Here is an 18,322-nt window from a genome sequence, read left to right as displayed (position 1 = left end):
CACACTTCTTGAACAGTGGCACCACATTAGCCAACCTCCAGTCTTCCAGCACGTCACCTGTGACTATCGATGATACAAATATCTCAGCAAGAGGCCCAGCAATCACTTCTCTAGCTTCCCACAGAGTTCTAGGGTACACCAGATTAGGTTCTGGGGATTTATTCACCTTTATGTGTTTCAAGACATCCAGCATTTCCTCCTTTGCTATATGGACATTTTGCAAGGTGTCACCATCTATTTCCCTACAGTCTACATCTTCCATGTCCTTTTCCACTGTAAATACTGATGCAAAATACTCGTTTAGTATCTCCCCCATTTTCTGCGGCTCCACACAAAGGCCACCTTGCTGATGTTTGAGGGGCCCTATTCTCTCCCTAGTTATCCTTTTGTCCTTAATGTATTTGTAAAAACCCTTTGGATTCTCCTTAACTCTATTTGCCAAAGCTATTTCATGTCCCCTTTTTGCCCTCCTGATTTCCCTCTTAAGTATACTCCTTCTGCCTTTATACTCTTCTAAGGATTCACTCAATCTATCCTGTCTATACCTTACATATGCATCCTTATTTTTCTTAACCAAACCTGCAATTCCTTTAGTCATCCAGCATTCCCTATACCTACCAGCCTTTCCTTTCACCCTAACAGGAATATACTTTCTCTGGATTCTCGTTATCTCATTCCTGAATGCTTCCCATTTTCCAGCCGTCCCTTTACCTGTGAACATCTGCCTCCATTCAGCTTTCGAAAGTTCTTGCCTAATACCGTCAAAATTGACCTTTCTCCAATTTAAAACTTCAACTTTTAGATCTGGTCTATCCTTTTCCATCCTCATTCTAAAACTAATAGAATTATGGTTGCTGGCCCCAAAGTGCTCTCCCACTGACACCTCAGTCACCTGTCCTGCCTTATTTCCCAAGAGCAGGTCAAGCTTTGCAGCTTCTCTAGTCGGAACATCCACATAGTGAATCAGAAAACTTTCTTGAGCACACTTAACAAATTCCTGTCCATCCAAACCCTGAACACGATGGCAGTCCCAGTCTATGTTTGGAAAGTTAAAATTTCCTACCATAACCACTCTATTATTCTTACAGAAAGCTGAGATCTCCTTACAACTTTGTTTCTCAATTTTCCTCTGACTATTAGGGAGTCTTTAATACAATCCCAATATGGTGATCATCCTTTTCTTATCTCTCAGTTCCACCCAAATAACTTCCCTGGATGTATTTCCAGGAATATTCTCCCTCAGCACAGCTGTAATGCTATCCCTTATCAAGAACGCCACTTCCCTTCCTCTCTCGCCTCCCTTTCTATCCTTCCTGGAGCATTTGAATCCTGGAACATTTAGCTGCCATCCTTGAGCCATGTTTCATCCCAGTCCCATGTTCCTAACCATGCCCTGAGTTCATCTGCCTTCCCTGTTGGGCTCCTTGCATTGAACTAAATGCAGTTTAATTTATTAGTCCTACCTCGTCCCTGCCTGTCCTGACTGTTTGACTTTCTTCTGTTCCCAACTCTTTCCTCACTATCTCCCTGGGTTCCCCCCCACCTCCCAGCTTATTAGTTTAAATCCTCATAAGCAGCTCTGCAAATCTCTCTGCCAATATATTAGTCCCCTTCCAATTTAGGTGCAAACCGTCCTTCTTGTACAGGTCACTTCTACCCCAAAAGATCTTCCAATGGTCCAAAAATGTGAATCCTTCTCCCATACACCAGCTCCTCAGCCATGCATTCATCTGCTCTATCCTCCTATCCCTGCCCTCACTAGCTCGTAGCACCAAGAGTAATCCAGATATTACTACTCTCGAGGACCTCCTTTTTAAATTCCTGCCTAACTCTCTGTAATCTCCCTTCAGAGTCTCAACCTTTTCCCTTCCAATGTCGTTAGTTCCAATGTGGACAATGACCTCTTGCTGGCCCCTCTCCCCCTTGAGAACCTTCTGCACCCTCTCTGAAACATCCTTGATCCTGGCACCAGGGACGCAACACACCATTCTGATTTTTCACAGCTGGCCACAGAAACATCTGTGTGTACCTCGGACTAGAGAGTCCCCTAACACAATTGATCTCTCGGAACCCGACTTACCCCTCATTGCATTGTACCAGTTTCAATACCAGAAACCTGGCTGTTCGTGCTACGTTCCCCTGTGAATCCATCACTCCCTACATTTTCCAAACAGCATACTTGTTTGAAATGGGTAGAGCCACAAAAGGCTCCTGCACTAGCTGCCTACCTCTCTTACCTTTCCTTGAGTTAACCCATCTATGTGACTGTATCTGAGACTTTTCCCCCTTCCTACAACTGCCATCCATCACATATTGTTGCTTTTGCAAATTCCTCATTGCTTCTAACTGTCTCTCCAACCAGTCCATTCGATCTGATAAGATTCACAACCAACAGTATTTATTGCAGATATATTCCGCAGTGATCCATAAACTCTGTTTAAATCCCACATCTGACAAGAAGTGCACGTCACTCTACTAAAGGCCATTTTTGCTCCTTCGCAATCTACAGACCCAGAAAATAACACCATCTTATTCCTCTACAAAACACTGCCCCATAAAACAGTAATTGCTGCTTCTGGAATTTGAGGAAATCGCTTTCAACACCTAAATTTCTTCAAAAAAATGAGCAGCTCTTACAGCCACAATTTTCTCCCATCCTCCATCTTGGATTACCCATAATCCTTACAGTTTTGCATTGTTTACTGTTTAGATCTCTCTTGATTTTGGCTCTATTAAACTTTACCAGAGCCTTCTCTTTCAGGGGATATAACCCTAGCTTCTCCAATCCATTCCATGGATATTGAAGTTTCTTGTCCCTGGAATCACTCTTGCAATCTTTTTTCTGCACATTCTCTAAACCCATCACATTTGTCCTACATTGTGATGCTCAGAATTTGATACAGCAGTCCATCTGAAATTGAACTAGAATTTTATACATATTCACCGTAAATCTCTTATATTTGTACTTTTCACCTCTTTTTAGAAAGTCCAAAGTCCTGTTTGCCTTTTAACCATTTTATCAACATGCCATCCTCAAAAATATTTGGACGTATACCCTTTGGTTTCTCTGAATCTGCAACCTGTTTACAGTAGTGCCCTTTATCTTCCCTACGTTCTCCCTCCCAAAATGTACCACTTCACATTTCCTTGCACTAAATTTCATCCACAATCTTGTCGTGGAATAGTGCACTTTAAACGTTTTTGACATTCAGATGGAAAATAAAATAAGCGCACAAACGAAAAAGAATCTATTCTAAATTTTAATTTTTATATTAGCTGTATATCTCCATGTTGAAAACTGTTTCTATCCTTCGTGTTGGTACCAAAAGCCAATATGACCGCACTACTAAATTTGATTAATTGTGATCATCTAGGATTGTCTCTTTCTGACGTCCTCCAATTTTTAAACTGCTGAAGGACCACAAAAATGGATCAAACTACAGAATAGGTTTGAGGAAGGGTCACCTGACCCAAAACATTATCCAAAGGTGCAGTCAGACCTGCTAAGCTTTTGCAGCAATCTCTATTTTTATTACAGGTTTGTTAGTTCTTCTTGGTTTATTTGTTAAATGCACAGAGTAAGTAAAATCAAACAGCTCAGAAAAGGTTTGAACACTCTATCCAGTTCATCCATCCTTTCAAGAAAAAAAATTGTATATTTGAGGCTCTCAGCTTCTCTTTCTCTTGTTCATTCTCTTAGCTGTGTCTCTGGCATTCTATCTGTTTCTTTATCCTGTGAACATGTCTTGTATTTTGTGAGCATCTATTTGCTAATTTACTAAGAATTTTCTTGACTCTTCTAAACAAAAAATGTTTCAGTGGTAACTTAAATGCTTTCATAAATATTTTTTCATGTTCAAGTTCAGATGAAGATACTATCGTGAATCCAACTGTCAAAACCCATATTGTTTTCTTTTGGATTCCTGGTGCGATCTTATACTACATGATTCTGTTTCCATGTGCAAGACTATTACCTGATTACTCGTTTGATTTGTAAACATTTAGTGGTTCTTTTTTATGGTATAGGACATGTTTCAGGTGGAGACTCTGAAATTGTAACTTTTGGCACCATTCTCCCTCTGAATTAGTGGCTACAAGAAAAAAACATCAAATTAGCATCATTGGTCCCTGTCCAAATAAATGTAACAATGCAATAAGGTCAATTAAATATTGTAATATTACAATCATGAATCCTAAATGGTTACATCTAATCATTAAGCAGTTTGAAATATTATGAATTCGTTTTGTCATCAATGCAGTACTCATTATAACAAGACCAACAACAGGCTTCAAAATCATAACACTCATAGATCTAAAAGAATTGGGCATTTTGTCTTTATCAACTTGTCTGGTATAAGCATAAACACTAATGCTACAGAAGCTGGAAGATCAAAATTAAAGCAGCTTTGTGTGACACTACTGGGCGAAAAACAATTGTATTGTTGACTTGCTCGAAAGAACTGAAATGTCAAAATGTAATCAGAAAGCCATGAGGAAATACTTAGATGATGGCGTCTTTATTTATGACTGGGAATTAACCATAATAGAATCAATATAATTCTTCAAAACAGATTGTCCGTCCTTTGTTTAAAGTAATCTTGATTATAAGATTCACTGCAGTGACAACAATTTTCTTGAAAACACTATCATGTTGGATCCCTTTTGAGATTTGAAACCATTTGAGACCTCGTACCAGTCGTATTAAGATGTAAAACAGCATTTGGTTCGAAGTTAGGATGTTCACAAACTTTGGTACTTATGACCACCCTCCCAAAATAATTAGACTATCGATTCCATTAACAGAATGCACAGCATGAAGACCGGAATTTCACTGCTGATTATGCTTTTCCCTGACCACCACAAACAAGAATTGATGTGCATAAATACAAGTACACAATCAGTTAACTTATAACTTCTTGGGGAAAAGTGTGGGGATTCTGCTAAATTTGAAATGTTTTGAAACTTTGATTAAAGTTGTTTGACCTATAGTATATATTTTCAGAGTGATTTAACAGAAAGCTATGAGAGATTGTCTTGCACCTTCTGATTTCAGTGTACTTGTTTCAGACTGGGAGTTGGCTGTTGACTTGAGTCATGATATCACTTATGTGGAGCTTTTTTTTATTTACTGCAGAGAAAATGCTATGTTATGAATACCATCACCATTTGAAAAGTGCAGAATAAATCTAAATAGTTTACAATAAATAGAACCAACAATTTGACATTGTTCTGTAATTAATAATGAAGCAAACTATAAACAAAATCTGTTGCACCATTATTGAGTTCAATCCTCAAATTTGTTTTAATAATTGCCTATGTAAAAACCATAAGTTGTTTGTGATAGTTGCATGTATTTTATTTGAAAAACCATCATGGTATCAGTTGAACCTATGGCATAATGAAGTGAATATAAACTAATATCTGCACTATCTTTTAAAAGCTGATGATATTTATTTTAAAAATGAACAATTTTGGTCCAAAATTGATGTCTCTGGAATGCAGCTTCTGTAATCAGTTAATTTAATCCCATGTATCCCTTACATTAAATACCAGTAATTTTTAAGATCTCATGATCTCAGCAAGTTCCAGTTTACATATTGAAAAATTCATTGTACAAACTCTGAACACATTATTGCTTCCCATTCCCAACTCCACCCCACTCCAATCTTCTTAACGTTATAGTGTTATTCAATGTTTACCAATGGTTTTGCAAACAAAATCAATGTGAAAAAAAAATATGGTATGTTATTTAACACCTTTCTTAAAGCATATGCTACAAGCCATGAAGTCAGCAAATTGTAATTTATTATCTGCAGTTCCAAAATTACTGTCTATTGCACAGCTGTTGATTTGAATATTTGAAATACTTTCTAACTGTAGGCAACTTGTTTATATAAAAAAAAGCATAAACCCTTTGTAACAGCATGTTGCCTTCTGTATTTTAGTGGGACCTAACTTGTCCCTGTTAGCTTTGTTTCAGCTATATAAGGGTATTTTAATTTAAAGTTATCATTTTCCACTATTTCACAGAAAAAATATGAGCTGCTGCAATAAGCTGCTGGCTGATGTTTGGATTCTACACAACGTGATACTAAGTAACTTTCTACCTTCATGCAACAGAAAAGGAAGTTATCGTATATTACTGTTGTCCCCATATTTATGACAGAAAGTCATTTTACAAAAGTTAATAGATGGTCCCCAATTTAACAAACATCCAACTTACAAGCACTAGTGCTTGTGAATGCAATCCAATATGGGGGTTGAATTTTAAACACGTTTCCTTACCTCCGAACAGTTGTTTTATATTGAACTGCATTGTGCTTCCAGGGACTGTCTGTACTTATAATGCTTGCTACGCAAATTAGCACTACAGTTATAAAGCTATTTTACCTGTATTTCTGTTTTCGTGACTAGTGTGCTTGATTATTTTCACAGCTGGGAGCTAAACTTTGAGATTGGGGAAAGTGGAATATAGATTCTTTTCTGATCTCCGTTTTCCTCAACTAAAATGAATTTAAGCAATTTATTAAGATCTAGTTACTAAATACTGCCCCCTTTCATTATCAGATTGCTAAGTAACTTATACAATTTCACAGGGCTATTAACTATTAGTCAGAGAAGCCTTGTTAATTAGTCTGCGGACTGGGATTGTCAATTGTAATACAGAATGTCAAATGCTAGCAATATAACTCTGCCATTCATTAATTGAAATTCCTCATTTTCCTTAGTCTTTTCTGTGCCTCCACATTCCTGTTAGAGTACAAAAAGGGATAGCTTCCCTTCTTGAAGATTGAAATGCATTAATGAGAGAATATGAAAATATAATACAATTCAATAATTCCAATTGTAAATTCTACTAAGGTACCAAGCCAGGACTCCTCCAAACATTTCTTATGACGGAAACACAAGTTTCTAGTAATAATTAAAGTGTACAATTGACAGCTTTGAATTTAGTATACTGCTTTAATTGGTCTGTTTATACTTAACTCAAATCTCAGCTATGAGGAACGAGCTCGATACCTAGAAACCATTGTGCAACACCACCAGGAGCCAACCACTTTTGAGGATTTTGCTGCCCAGGTCTTCTGTCCAGCCCCTTGTCACAATATACCATCTGATCCAGGTAAAAGCAAATATTTGACCTTGCATTTGACTTTGTAATAAATTAATTCCCAAAACAGTTCCATATTAGGTTTTTTTATGTCATTTGTACAATTTGATGAAAAAAATGTATAATATTGCTGATATTTTAATTGCAAATACTTCTATCACATTTTTTAAGGATCAATTTCTCTGCTGTATCTTTTTCCTAACTTTAATTATGGTGTTGACGATCTAGAATGCCTGGATGAAATTATTGGTAACTACAATTCATCTTTACAACTTTGTTGGAAAATCATGATATTAATGTAAATATATTTATGTAGAGCTGTTTTCTGAGTTCACCAAAATAGGCAAGACGAATTGACCTCTCAGTAGAATTCTTGCAAAAAATCTATAATTTTTTTGAATACGGGTTTTTTAGTCTTTGCATTTTATTTTACATTGGATGGGGAAGATTAAATTCTGCCTTTTTAAAAAAAAGACTTCAAGGTCTAGTTGATAGCGTTTCCTAAAATATGTAAAAAGCCATTTTTAAAACTTTGACCAAAAATAGAACAAATGAAAATTAAAATGTTGCATCATTATTGGTACCTGCAGATTTGTCTTATAGTCTGGGTTTCTGGTATTCATATCAAATTGCAATTTCAACCTTTTTGAGGTTTATAAAAGTGGCAAACTCAGCCTTCCTATCCTGTACAGACCTACCATGTATCAAAGTGATTATTTTCATTGTTTTATTTTCCCCTTTTAGATCATTAAAATGTCAATTCTATAAATCAAAGGTAAGATTCAGTGACAGAGTTTATGTTCAGGTTACTTCCTATCAGAGCACTAAACCCTTAACAGTTTGAAGCAAATTTTTCTTATGCTCTGTTCACACTAAAAGGGATTTCCCCAAGTCCTTTATTTTGAAGTATGCTCTTGACTGAAGAGTCACTAACCAGGCCTGTACACCATACTAACCTTTCAGTACTGAAATATATTTAACAATCCAGTCTGATTTGGACAAATAACATTGCTGCACTCTTTTGTTTCTCTCTTGCATGAATCAAAAGCAACTCCATTGATGCATGTTTATATTTAATATTTACTATTTAGAACTAATATCAGCAGAAAGTGCTACACGGAAAATAAGTTTCTCGATTGGGTAAAATCATTAATGACATTTATAACTAGATCAACGTTTCGACATTTCACTATCTTTGTGTCTTTTTTAACATTTATTTTGCAAATCTCATTGCAAAAATTGTTTGTTTCCTTTTGTATATTTTACAAGGTTTCTTTTAAAATATAATAGCTTTATGGCAAAGTAGTTTGGAGTAATTACTCGAGCTGAGTCATTACTCAAGGAAATGTTGATACACGTTAATCTCAACTCATTGCTGAAATCCTCCAAGCTAATAAACAAATATCTATTAATTTAACTTTCACAAATTGTAATTCCTCCAAGCTGATTTCCAAATGATTTCAATAGCACTGTTTCAATAAACATTCTAACCCAGGTAAACAACAGTGAAAGTTAATCATCGTTCTTTGTAAGATGTGAAACTTATCAAAACAGTTTCCTGAAGACCTTCAAAAAAATTATGAAATATACTGCTATTATTGAGCACAGTCTTAAAGTTAAAGTAATGTGTCACATGCATCTACAGTAAAATACATGTTATCTGAAACATACTGGGATGAGGTGGTGCCAGTAAATCAGAAATACCAGTTAAGTCTTTGCAGTTTGTGGTAAATGTAGGAATGAAACAGAAACATGCCTTGATGTATGCTGCAAATTGCAGGTGCTTAGAAGCTCTCCAACATTGATTCCTTCCACTCCAAATACTGATGGAAAAAATACTTCAATCTTCAGCCACTCCTTTATAATCACAAAAAAGTAAATGATAGCAGTATTTTATAATATAATAGTGACTCTTGTTCATGGAACATTCTAGTTGAGGTGCTAGATAACACAATTTTACTGTATTTTAAACTGCAAACTTTCAAACATAAAGACAGCAGCTGTAGTTCCATATGTTTTGAAAGACTTTTTACGCTAGTATAATGGAACACTTTGGAGACAAATCCTATCAAAACGTTGTTCCAATTAGCTGATGGTTACAAGAACAAAAGCATATAAAAGGCTTTTGAGCAGGAAATACAGGGGTGGGGAGCGGAGAGCAAAAAAGATTTTTTTTTCGTTACTGCTGTCAGTTGAGACTTGCTGTCTTACAGGGCTATGTTAAAATGTTGAATGACTTCAGAAGTAAATTGGATAGACGCTTGAAGGAAAGAAATTTACTGGATTGTGAGGGACATAGTGAGGGATTGGGACTGACTGAATTAGTTTACAGAAAACTGGCACAGATTCGATGAAGAGAATAGCATCCTTTGTGCTGTTATGATTTGAATTCATTAGCACTTAGCATGATTAAAGTACACAGTAGGAATATATCATACAGTTTTATCTAATTACGAAGTACAATAACAATTATGATATCTGAGAACTTTTGCACCTTTTTCTATAAAGAAACAGATAAATTTGTCAAAAATAGCATATTATGATTAAGCTAGTTTAATGAACATTGCATTACCTGATTTATTACATGAATAACTAATAGCTTATTAATAATAGCATGGAAACTGCATATTTGATTTAAACTTGATAAATGTTTGAAGATCTTAAGTTAGAAGTACATTTTACCCAATTAAATTTCAATTTATAGCAATTATGCAATCTTTTTAAATGAAGTCCAAAATTATCTTATTTTAATATTAAAAGCCTATTATCTAAAATTGTGACAGTTGATCTTTATAATGTTACCACCTGGTTATATTGTTGCTGATGACAAGATGAAGGTGAAATCATGACAATTTGCAACCTCCCATGAATTGGTTTCATTTGGAAGAAATAATATGACATATATATGTATTGTACTGAATTTAATATGTATCCAGAAACTATGTTTTCCTACAAGGCAGTATTTCTTATTACTTTGTCTTTATAAATCCTTTTAGTTATTCTGGGATATTTTAATGAAAATTTCAAATATGGAATCGAATCTAACTGTAGTTTGTTTTCTAGATTATTTTCTTTATAGTTTGTTTGCTTTTAGGTTATTTTTCTTTTCTAAAGAAAGGAAAGTATGGACATAAAATGAGTGGCAAAGCAATTTAAAGGGTTGTCTTATCGTGTAGGATAGTGAAATGTACAATCACAACAAGTTAAAGCAAGATAAATGGTACCTACTACTTACAGAAGGATCCAGATGCCTATGAATAGTGAATCAATGAGAGAATTATCTCATTGTTCATTTCTAAAAAAAAACAAATAAATTAAGATTTATTGACTTCCTTCCTCACCTATCTTTCATTATAGTTACTGCTCTTGGATGTTTATAATTTGACTAACTTCAGAAGTAACTTTGAAAGAAAAGGTCTGACTTTTTTTTTCCTCTACTTCTTTTTCTTTCCTCCTTTTTGAATCTTAGTTTCATGGACACTGGCAAGCCCCTGTACATTAACCCAGTAGTAGTTTATAATGTCTGAGCTTAGACTGCGAGTAGCTAGACACTATTTCACTGGATGAATCATCATTGTAGTGACCCATGTATTCTTAACTTACAGCCACTCATCCATCTTTCCAGCAAGCTTCAAGATATAAAAAGCAGGAATGGAAGTGCTTTGAACATTTGTTTTCTTTAAGGACACTGCAGCCAGTTTTAATGCCCCTGACCCTTCCCTGAGACTAGCTAATTCAGAACATGAGGGCTTTGCTATATTACTTGGTATCTCATCAGAGATTATCCACATTGCATTAGGTGAAAGTAGCTTATTTTGTTTACATTTGTAATTTCAGTATTGGTACCCTAAAATCTTAAAATATAGCAATGTCGGTGGTGCTGACTTTGCAAACGTATGTAATACACAGGATGTTCTACAATCCATGTACATACAATCTTGTATATAGCTTGTTGATTTGACTGCCTATAAATTAAATGTATCAAAGAATGAACATTTTTCTTGATCTCTCTTTTAATCTTGCTTGTTCAAATCATTGTTTCAATCTTGTGTGAACCATCTTTAGTGCAGTCCTCTTGTGTAATTCTGAGTCTTCATGCTATTTAAACCTGAACTGATCTATATTTCAGTTGGTGATGATAATTTTTATTCCAATATCTATCATGTCTCCTTATATGTCTTTGCTAAGCTGACCATAAGTCCTTCATAGGTTTTCATTTTTCTCCCTTCAGCGATAGTTTTTATTTTCTTCTCCTGGCGTAATTTAATTTATAATAGCTATGCAATAATGTTGAGTGCTAGTATAATTACTAGTAAAGGAAGTTTTGAGTATAACTGGGAATCCATGACAGCAAAGAGAAAAAAACTGCAATTATCATAGAATATCAGGGTGAAGAGTTGCCATTAATGTAAAATTTTTGATTGAGTCATAAAATTGCAGTAGGATAAGTATATATAAATATTCTGTGCAATTCATATTGCCCATTAGATGAATTTAATGATAGTGAGAATCTTTCAAAAGGTAGGTAAATACATGGACCTAATAACACAGTTTCCAGAAAAGAGTCTACTCTCTATCAGTTGGTCTACTCTCTACTCTCGGTAAACTTAAGATTCTGGGAAGTAATTAAATAACTGTGATCATGATTGAAGTTTAGCTTTGTGACAATTTAAGTAAGCTGTAATAAGTATTATGTCCATTGACTTATTTTGAAGCTGATGCAGAAGATAAAGAAGCGAATTAAGAATTTTTAAAGCTCTTACTAGATAAGGGGTAGTAAGATAAACTTTAATCAATAGTTTTTGAGTTCAGACCATTTTTGTAAGAAAATTAGAAGGTAATGCCAAATAAAAAGAGACTGTGTTGATTGGGTGAATGGAGGGGACTGGGGGAGCAAATTGTAGTGAATGAAAGGAGCATTAAATCCAAATGAATAGAGCAAACTTCAAAATAGCCCTCACATTGACAAGTCTCTTGTACTTGGAAAGATCATGGTGTGTATAGTATACAAGTGTACAATATGCTCCTAATTTTGCATGAAATTGAAGTTTCCATATTGGTATCACAGAATTGCCACAGTGTAGAAGGAGGCCATTTGGCCCATTATATTTGCATTAGCTTGGAGCATTTTCACTTTGTACCAATCTCCTCCTCTCTTAAATGCTTACAATTGAACCTGCCTTCACCGCACTTTCAAACAGTGCATTCTGTACCCCCTACCTCCATGATCTCCAACATGGAGATTTCAGTCAACTGGTTGATTGTTGAGACTAATCTCACTGCCAACTTGTGTGCCCTCCCCATGCATATCTCCAACAGTTCTTTTCACCACCCACCTGCATTCCATCACCATGCACATGCCAATCATGGAATCCAGGGAAATACTGAGGAAACACATCAATCTGAGACTGGTGCAGTTGAGAAAAGGAGCAAGTCAAACAGTCAGGGCACACAGGAACAAAACAGAGAATGAGGTAAATTAAACTGCATTTATTTCAATGCAAGAGGCCTAACCAGGAAGGCAGATGAGCTCAGGACATGGTCAGGAACATGGTACTGGGATATATCATAGCAATTACAGAGACGTGGCTCAGGGATGGGCAGGACTGGCAGCTTAAATGTTCCAGGATACAAATGCGATATTAGTGATAGAAAGGGGGGTTGGTGAAGCGTGTGCGTGTGTGTATGGGGGGGGGGGGAGTGGGTGGAGTGGAGGTGGAATTGGCATTTTTTGATAAGTACATTACAGCTGTATTTAAGGGGACATGTTCCTGGGAATATGTCTAGGGGAGTTATTTGGGTGGAACTGAAAAATAAGAAAGGGATGATTACCTTATTAGGATTGTACTATAGATCTCCCACTAATCAGCGGGAATTTGAGAAACCAATTTGTAAGGAGATGTCCCTTATCTGTAGGAATAGTAGGGTGGTAATGGCAGGGGATTTTAACTTTCCAAACATAGACTGGGACTGAACATAGTGTTCAGGGTTTAGATGAAGAGGAATTTGTCAAGTGTGTACATGACAATTTTCTGACTCACTATGTGGATGTTCCCACTCGAGAAGCTGCAAAGCCTGACCTCCTCTTGGGAAATAAGGCAGGACAGGTGACTGAGGTGTCAGTGGGAGAGCACTTTGGGGCCAGCGACCATTATTCTTTTAGATTTAAAATAGTGATGGAAAAGGAGAAACAGGATTTAAAAGTTCAAGTTCTAAATTGGAGGGAGGCTAATATTGATGGTATTAAGCAAGAATTGTCAAGTGTTCACAGGTAAAAGGACAGCTGGAAAATAGGAAGCCTTCAAAAATGAGATAACGAGAGTCCAGAGACAATATATTCCTGTTAGGGTGAAAAAGGAAAGGCTGGTAGGTGTAGGGAAATATGGATGACTGAGAGAAGTTGAGGAATTGGTTAAGAAAAAGAAGGAAGCGTGTGTCAGGTACAGACAGGAGAAATCAAATGAATCCTTAGAAGAGTATAAAGGCATTAGGAGTATAGTTAAGAGGGAAGTTGGGAGGGCAAAAAGGCTACATGAGACAGTTTTGGCAAATAGGGTTAAGGAAGGAGAATCCAAAGGGATTTTATAAATACATATGGACCCAAGGGTAACTATGGAGAGAATAGGGGCCCTCAAAGGCAAGGCAGCCTTTGTGTGGAGCCACAGGAGATTGGAGAAATAGCAAATGAGTATTTTGCAACAGTGTTTACTGTGAAGAAGGACATAAAAGACATAGAATGTGGGGAGATAGATGGTGACATCATGAAAAGTGTCCATATTGCAGAGGAGGAGGTGCTGAGTGTCTTAAAGTGCATAAAGGTGGAAACATTCCCAGCATCTGATCAGGTGTACCCGAGAACTCTGTGGGAAGCTAGGGAAGTGATTGCTGGACCCTTGCTGAGATATTTGGATCATCAATATCACAGGTGAGGTGCTGGAAGACTGGAGGTTGGCTAATATGGTGCCAGTATTTAAGTAAGGTGGTAAGGAAAAGCCAGGGAGCTATTGACTAGTGAGCGTGACATTGGCAGTAGGCAAGTTTTTGGAGGGAATCCTAAGGGACTGTATTTACATGTATTTTGATAGGCAAGACTAATTAGGGATTGTCAACATGGCTTTGTGCATGGAAAATCATGTCTCGCTAACGATTGAGTTTTTGAAGAAACAACAAAGAAAGTTGATGAGGGCAGGGTGGTGGTCATGATCTATTTGGACTTCAGTAAGGCATTCAACAAGGTTCCTCATGGTAGACTGGTTAGCATGTTAGGTCGCATGGAATACAGGGAGAACTTGCCATTTGGATATAGAACTGGCTCAAAGCTAGAAGACAGGAGGTGGTGGAGGGTTGTGTTCAGACTGGATGCCTATGACCAATGGTGTGCTACAAGGATCGGTGCTGGGTCCATTGCTTTTCTTCATTTATATGAATGATTTGGATCTGAACATAGGATGTATAGGTAGCAGGTTTGCAGATGACACCAAAATTGGAGGTGTAGTCAACAGCAAAGAAGGTTACCTCACAGCACAACAGGATCTTGATCAGATAGGCCAGTGGGCTGAGGAGTGGCAGATGGAGTTCATTTTAGATAAATGTGAGGTGCTGCATTTTGGAAAGGCAAATCAGGGCAAGATGTATCCATTAATGGTAAGGTCCTGGGGAGTGTTCCTGAGCAAAGAGACCTTGGAGTGCAGGTTCATAGTTCCTTGAAAGTGAAGTCTCAGGTATATAGGATAGTGAAGAAGGCGTTTTGTATGCTTTCTTTTATTGGTCAGAGTATTGAGTAGAGGAGTTGGGAGGTCAGAGCATTGAGTATAGGAGCTGGGAAGTCATATTGTGTCTGTACAGGATATTGGTTAAGCCACTCTTGGGATATTGTGTGCAATTCTGGTCTCCCTCCTATAGGAAGGATAGTGTGAAACTTGATAGGTTTAACAAAAGATTTACAAGAATGTTGCCACGGTTAGAGACCTTGGACTGTAGGGAGAGACTGAATAGGTTGTGGCTGTTTTCCCTGGAGCTATTGGGTGACCTTATAGAGGTTTATAAAACCATGAGGGGCATGGTAGGGTAAATAGACAAGGCCTTTTCCCTGGGTTGGGGAGTCTAGAATTAAAGGGCAGAGTTTTAGGGTGAGAGTGGAAAGATTTAAAAGGGACAATATTTTCAAGCAAAGGGTGGTGCATGTATGGAATGAGCTGCCACAGGAAGAGGTGGAGGCTGGTACAATTACAACATTTAGGTACATCAATAGGAAGAGCTTAGAGGGACGTGGGCCCAAGTGCTGGCAAATGGGACTAGATTAATTTAGGATATCTGGTCAGCATGGATGAGTTGGACCAAAGGGTCTGTTTCCATGCTGTACATCTCTGACTCTATGACTCTAAATCATATTCTTTGTCACACAGACCTTGTTAATCCAAGTGCCATAATTTTTGTACGTTTCCTTTGACTACCATCTGATCTACAGGGTTATCATTGAAGTAGGTGATTTGAGAAAGCATACAGGTTGTTTAGGTTTATAAATAATGATATATTTATTATACAAATGCAAAGAGATCATACCAGTTAGTTCTCAGTTGGAGTGTTGTGAAATAACAATTCTGTGTTGCATCCAATTGATTAATAGTTAGTCTTAGAAACTATATAGTAGACAAGTAGGAGACTGGAAGAACACAGCAAGCCAGATAGTATCTGCAGTTTTTTTTTTGTCTCTTAGAAACTATATAGATGTAGCCATGATCTGGAGGTGCTGGTGTTGGACTGGGATGGACAAAGTTAAAAATCGCACAACACCATGTTATAGTCCAACAGGTTTATTTGGAAGTCCAAGCTTTCAGGGCGCTGCTACCTGACTAGGGAGTAGCATTCCGAAAGCTTGTATTTACAACTAAACCAGTTGGACTATGACCTGGTGTTGTGCGATTTTTAGCTATATAAGTGTAGATTATCAGAGCTACCAGAGATGGCAGACTTTCGTTATGCAGATAGGTTAAAAAAAATCAAGACTTTTATTCTTGGAATAGGAAAGTTTATGAGGGACCTATTGAAGGTTTTGAAAGAGAGACATTTTTCACGAGTAAGTATAGAGAATTATTCCTTCTGTTGAATAGGTCAATAACTAGAGGTCGTAAATATGAAATAATGAGCAACAGCTGTAGGAGAGAGAAGACTTTTTTTTTCACCAAGTTGTTGGGGTCTAAACTATCCCGAAAAAGTGGTGAAAGCTAGTTCTATGAATAATTTTTAAAGTGTTTGAATAGGGACTTTACGCTAAGGAATTTACAAGACTAGTAACATAGATCATGATTATGAGATAATGTAGACTTACGAGGCTGTACCAAGAGTTCGCATGGGCCAGCTAAGCACTTGGTTTGTCAAATCCTTCTACAAAATGAGAAAACTGAAAACCTCTAATGATCATTCATCCATACCAATTATATAAGTTACAGGTCAGATGCCCTTTACTTCCTTTCAATTATTTTTTCATTTTGCCACAAAGGTAAAGTTTACACTCTCAATTTGGCATTCTCCTCCAGGCAACCTTGAGCTTGTAGCCAGGGTTACTATCACTGTTGACATCATTGAGTTTTCAGCTTACTACTTCAATCCATAATATCAAATGAGAAAATTAAAATGAACACATAGATGAAAAAGAAACCCTTAGCTCCTGAGTTTGTTTGTATATTTGGAGAGACTAGTGGATCTAAAATTTCATTCTGATATTATGCATATAGATGGTGTAATCTGCCTTGTATTATCTTTTTTTGAAAAGAGGAAGTCACTTTAAAGACACAATTCAAAATTGTTTCTGAAGAGAATTTAACCAATCACAATATATTCATGATTTGGAGATGCCGGTGTTGGACTGGGGTGTGCAAAGTTAAAAATCACACAACACCAGGTTATAGTCCAACAGATTAATTGGAAGCACACTAGCTTTCGGAGCGACGCTCCTTCATCAGGTGATAGTGATGAAAACTAGTGCTTCCAATGAAACCTGTTGGACTATAACCTGGTGATGTGTGATTTTTAACAATATATTCAAACACACTGCAAAACATGATTAACCACAATTGATAATGCTGTATGAAAACTCATTGTGATTAATTTATTACCAATAAGAAGTATAAGTGAATTATTATCTAGTCACTGATTTTTTAATTTCTTTGGAGGTTGTGGCGTGTCTACACTCATAAGAAAAATCTTGCTGTCAGTAGTTTTCCTTGCTCAACACAAGGATGGAATAGAGAATTGCTATGTTATGTTCATGCCAGAGAATACAACAACAAGTCTGCATCCATGTGGCAATAAATGTGGGGTTTCCTTAATGCAATTAGTTATTGCATTGCATGTAATATTGAAGAGAAATCCCACTTGTGAAATTACAGCTCTTTCAGTTTTGAAGAATTGCAGTTAAAACTAGGATATTATGGCAGAAGGGGGAAAATGCCTCAAAATATTATTCTTTGTATTTAATCAAGGCAATATTTCTCTCTCACTTAATGCTGTAGTTAATTCTACAAATGTTACAATTCTTCTCATGTTATCAAAATTGATTTGCCTCATTCACCTAGATTATACCTATGTCACCTTTACATTATCGTTCAATTCCGTTCCTGCTTCCTGCTGATGGAACACTCATCCATGCGTTGTATTACATCTACATGTAACTATTCAACATACTGCTGGCCTGTTCAGTATGTCCTAGCCAGCATATACTTGAAGTCATCTAAAGCTCTGCTATACATGACCTAACTTGACCCAATGTCCTTTAACCCTTTGATAACATGAGAAGAATTGTAGCATTTTGTCGAATTAACTACAGCATTAAGTGAAAGAGAAGTATTGCCGTGATTAAATACAAAGGATAATCTGTTGAGGCGTTTTCCACCATATGCCATAATATCCTAGTTTTAACTGCAGTTCTTCACAACTGAAACAGCTGTAATTTCACAAGTGAGATTTCTCTTCAATATTACATGCAATGCAAAAACTAATTGCATTAAGAAAACCCCACATTTAATCACTTCTTCATTTACTGATTTACATTAGCTCCTAATTAAGCACTGACTCCATTTTAAAATTCTTGTCTTAAATTCCTCATGACGTCTCCAGATCTGCAGCCCTCATTTGTCAAGCCCCTAAACTATGGAATTTTTCTCTGCACTTTTACATCTCTTTCCTCATTTAAGATTTTGCTTAGAACCTACC

At 36.6% G+C, this 18,322-nt stretch overlaps 1 protein-coding gene across 14 annotated transcripts in view; it reads left to right on the top strand.

Moving 5' to 3' along the window:
• Nucleotides 1-18,322, top strand: part of ralgapa1 (Ral GTPase activating protein catalytic subunit alpha 1) — a 312,978-nt gene that overhangs the window by 279,146 nt on the left and 15,510 nt on the right. For 10 of the 14 annotated variants that reach the window (XM_072568885.1, XM_072568887.1, XM_072568892.1 and 7 more), the window contains one exon: nt 6,999-7,123. In XM_072568885.1, coding sequence (XP_072424986.1) covers nt 6,999-7,123 — 125 coding nt within the window. Of the gene's footprint in view, nt 1-6,998; nt 7,124-7,855; nt 7,887-10,716; nt 11,094-18,322 lie in introns of those variants that run through there. The other 4 variants (XM_072568894.1, XM_072568896.1, XM_072568898.1 and 1 more) reach the window with 2 other exon arrangements.

This window comes from Chiloscyllium punctatum, chromosome 4 (assembly GCF_047496795.1).
Source record: "Chiloscyllium punctatum isolate Juve2018m chromosome 4, sChiPun1.3, whole genome shotgun sequence".
NCBI lineage: Eukaryota > Metazoa > Chordata > Chondrichthyes > Orectolobiformes > Hemiscylliidae > Chiloscyllium > Chiloscyllium punctatum.
The sequence above is the reverse complement of the archived record's forward strand: the minus strand, read 5'-3'. Positions and strand labels throughout refer to the sequence as shown.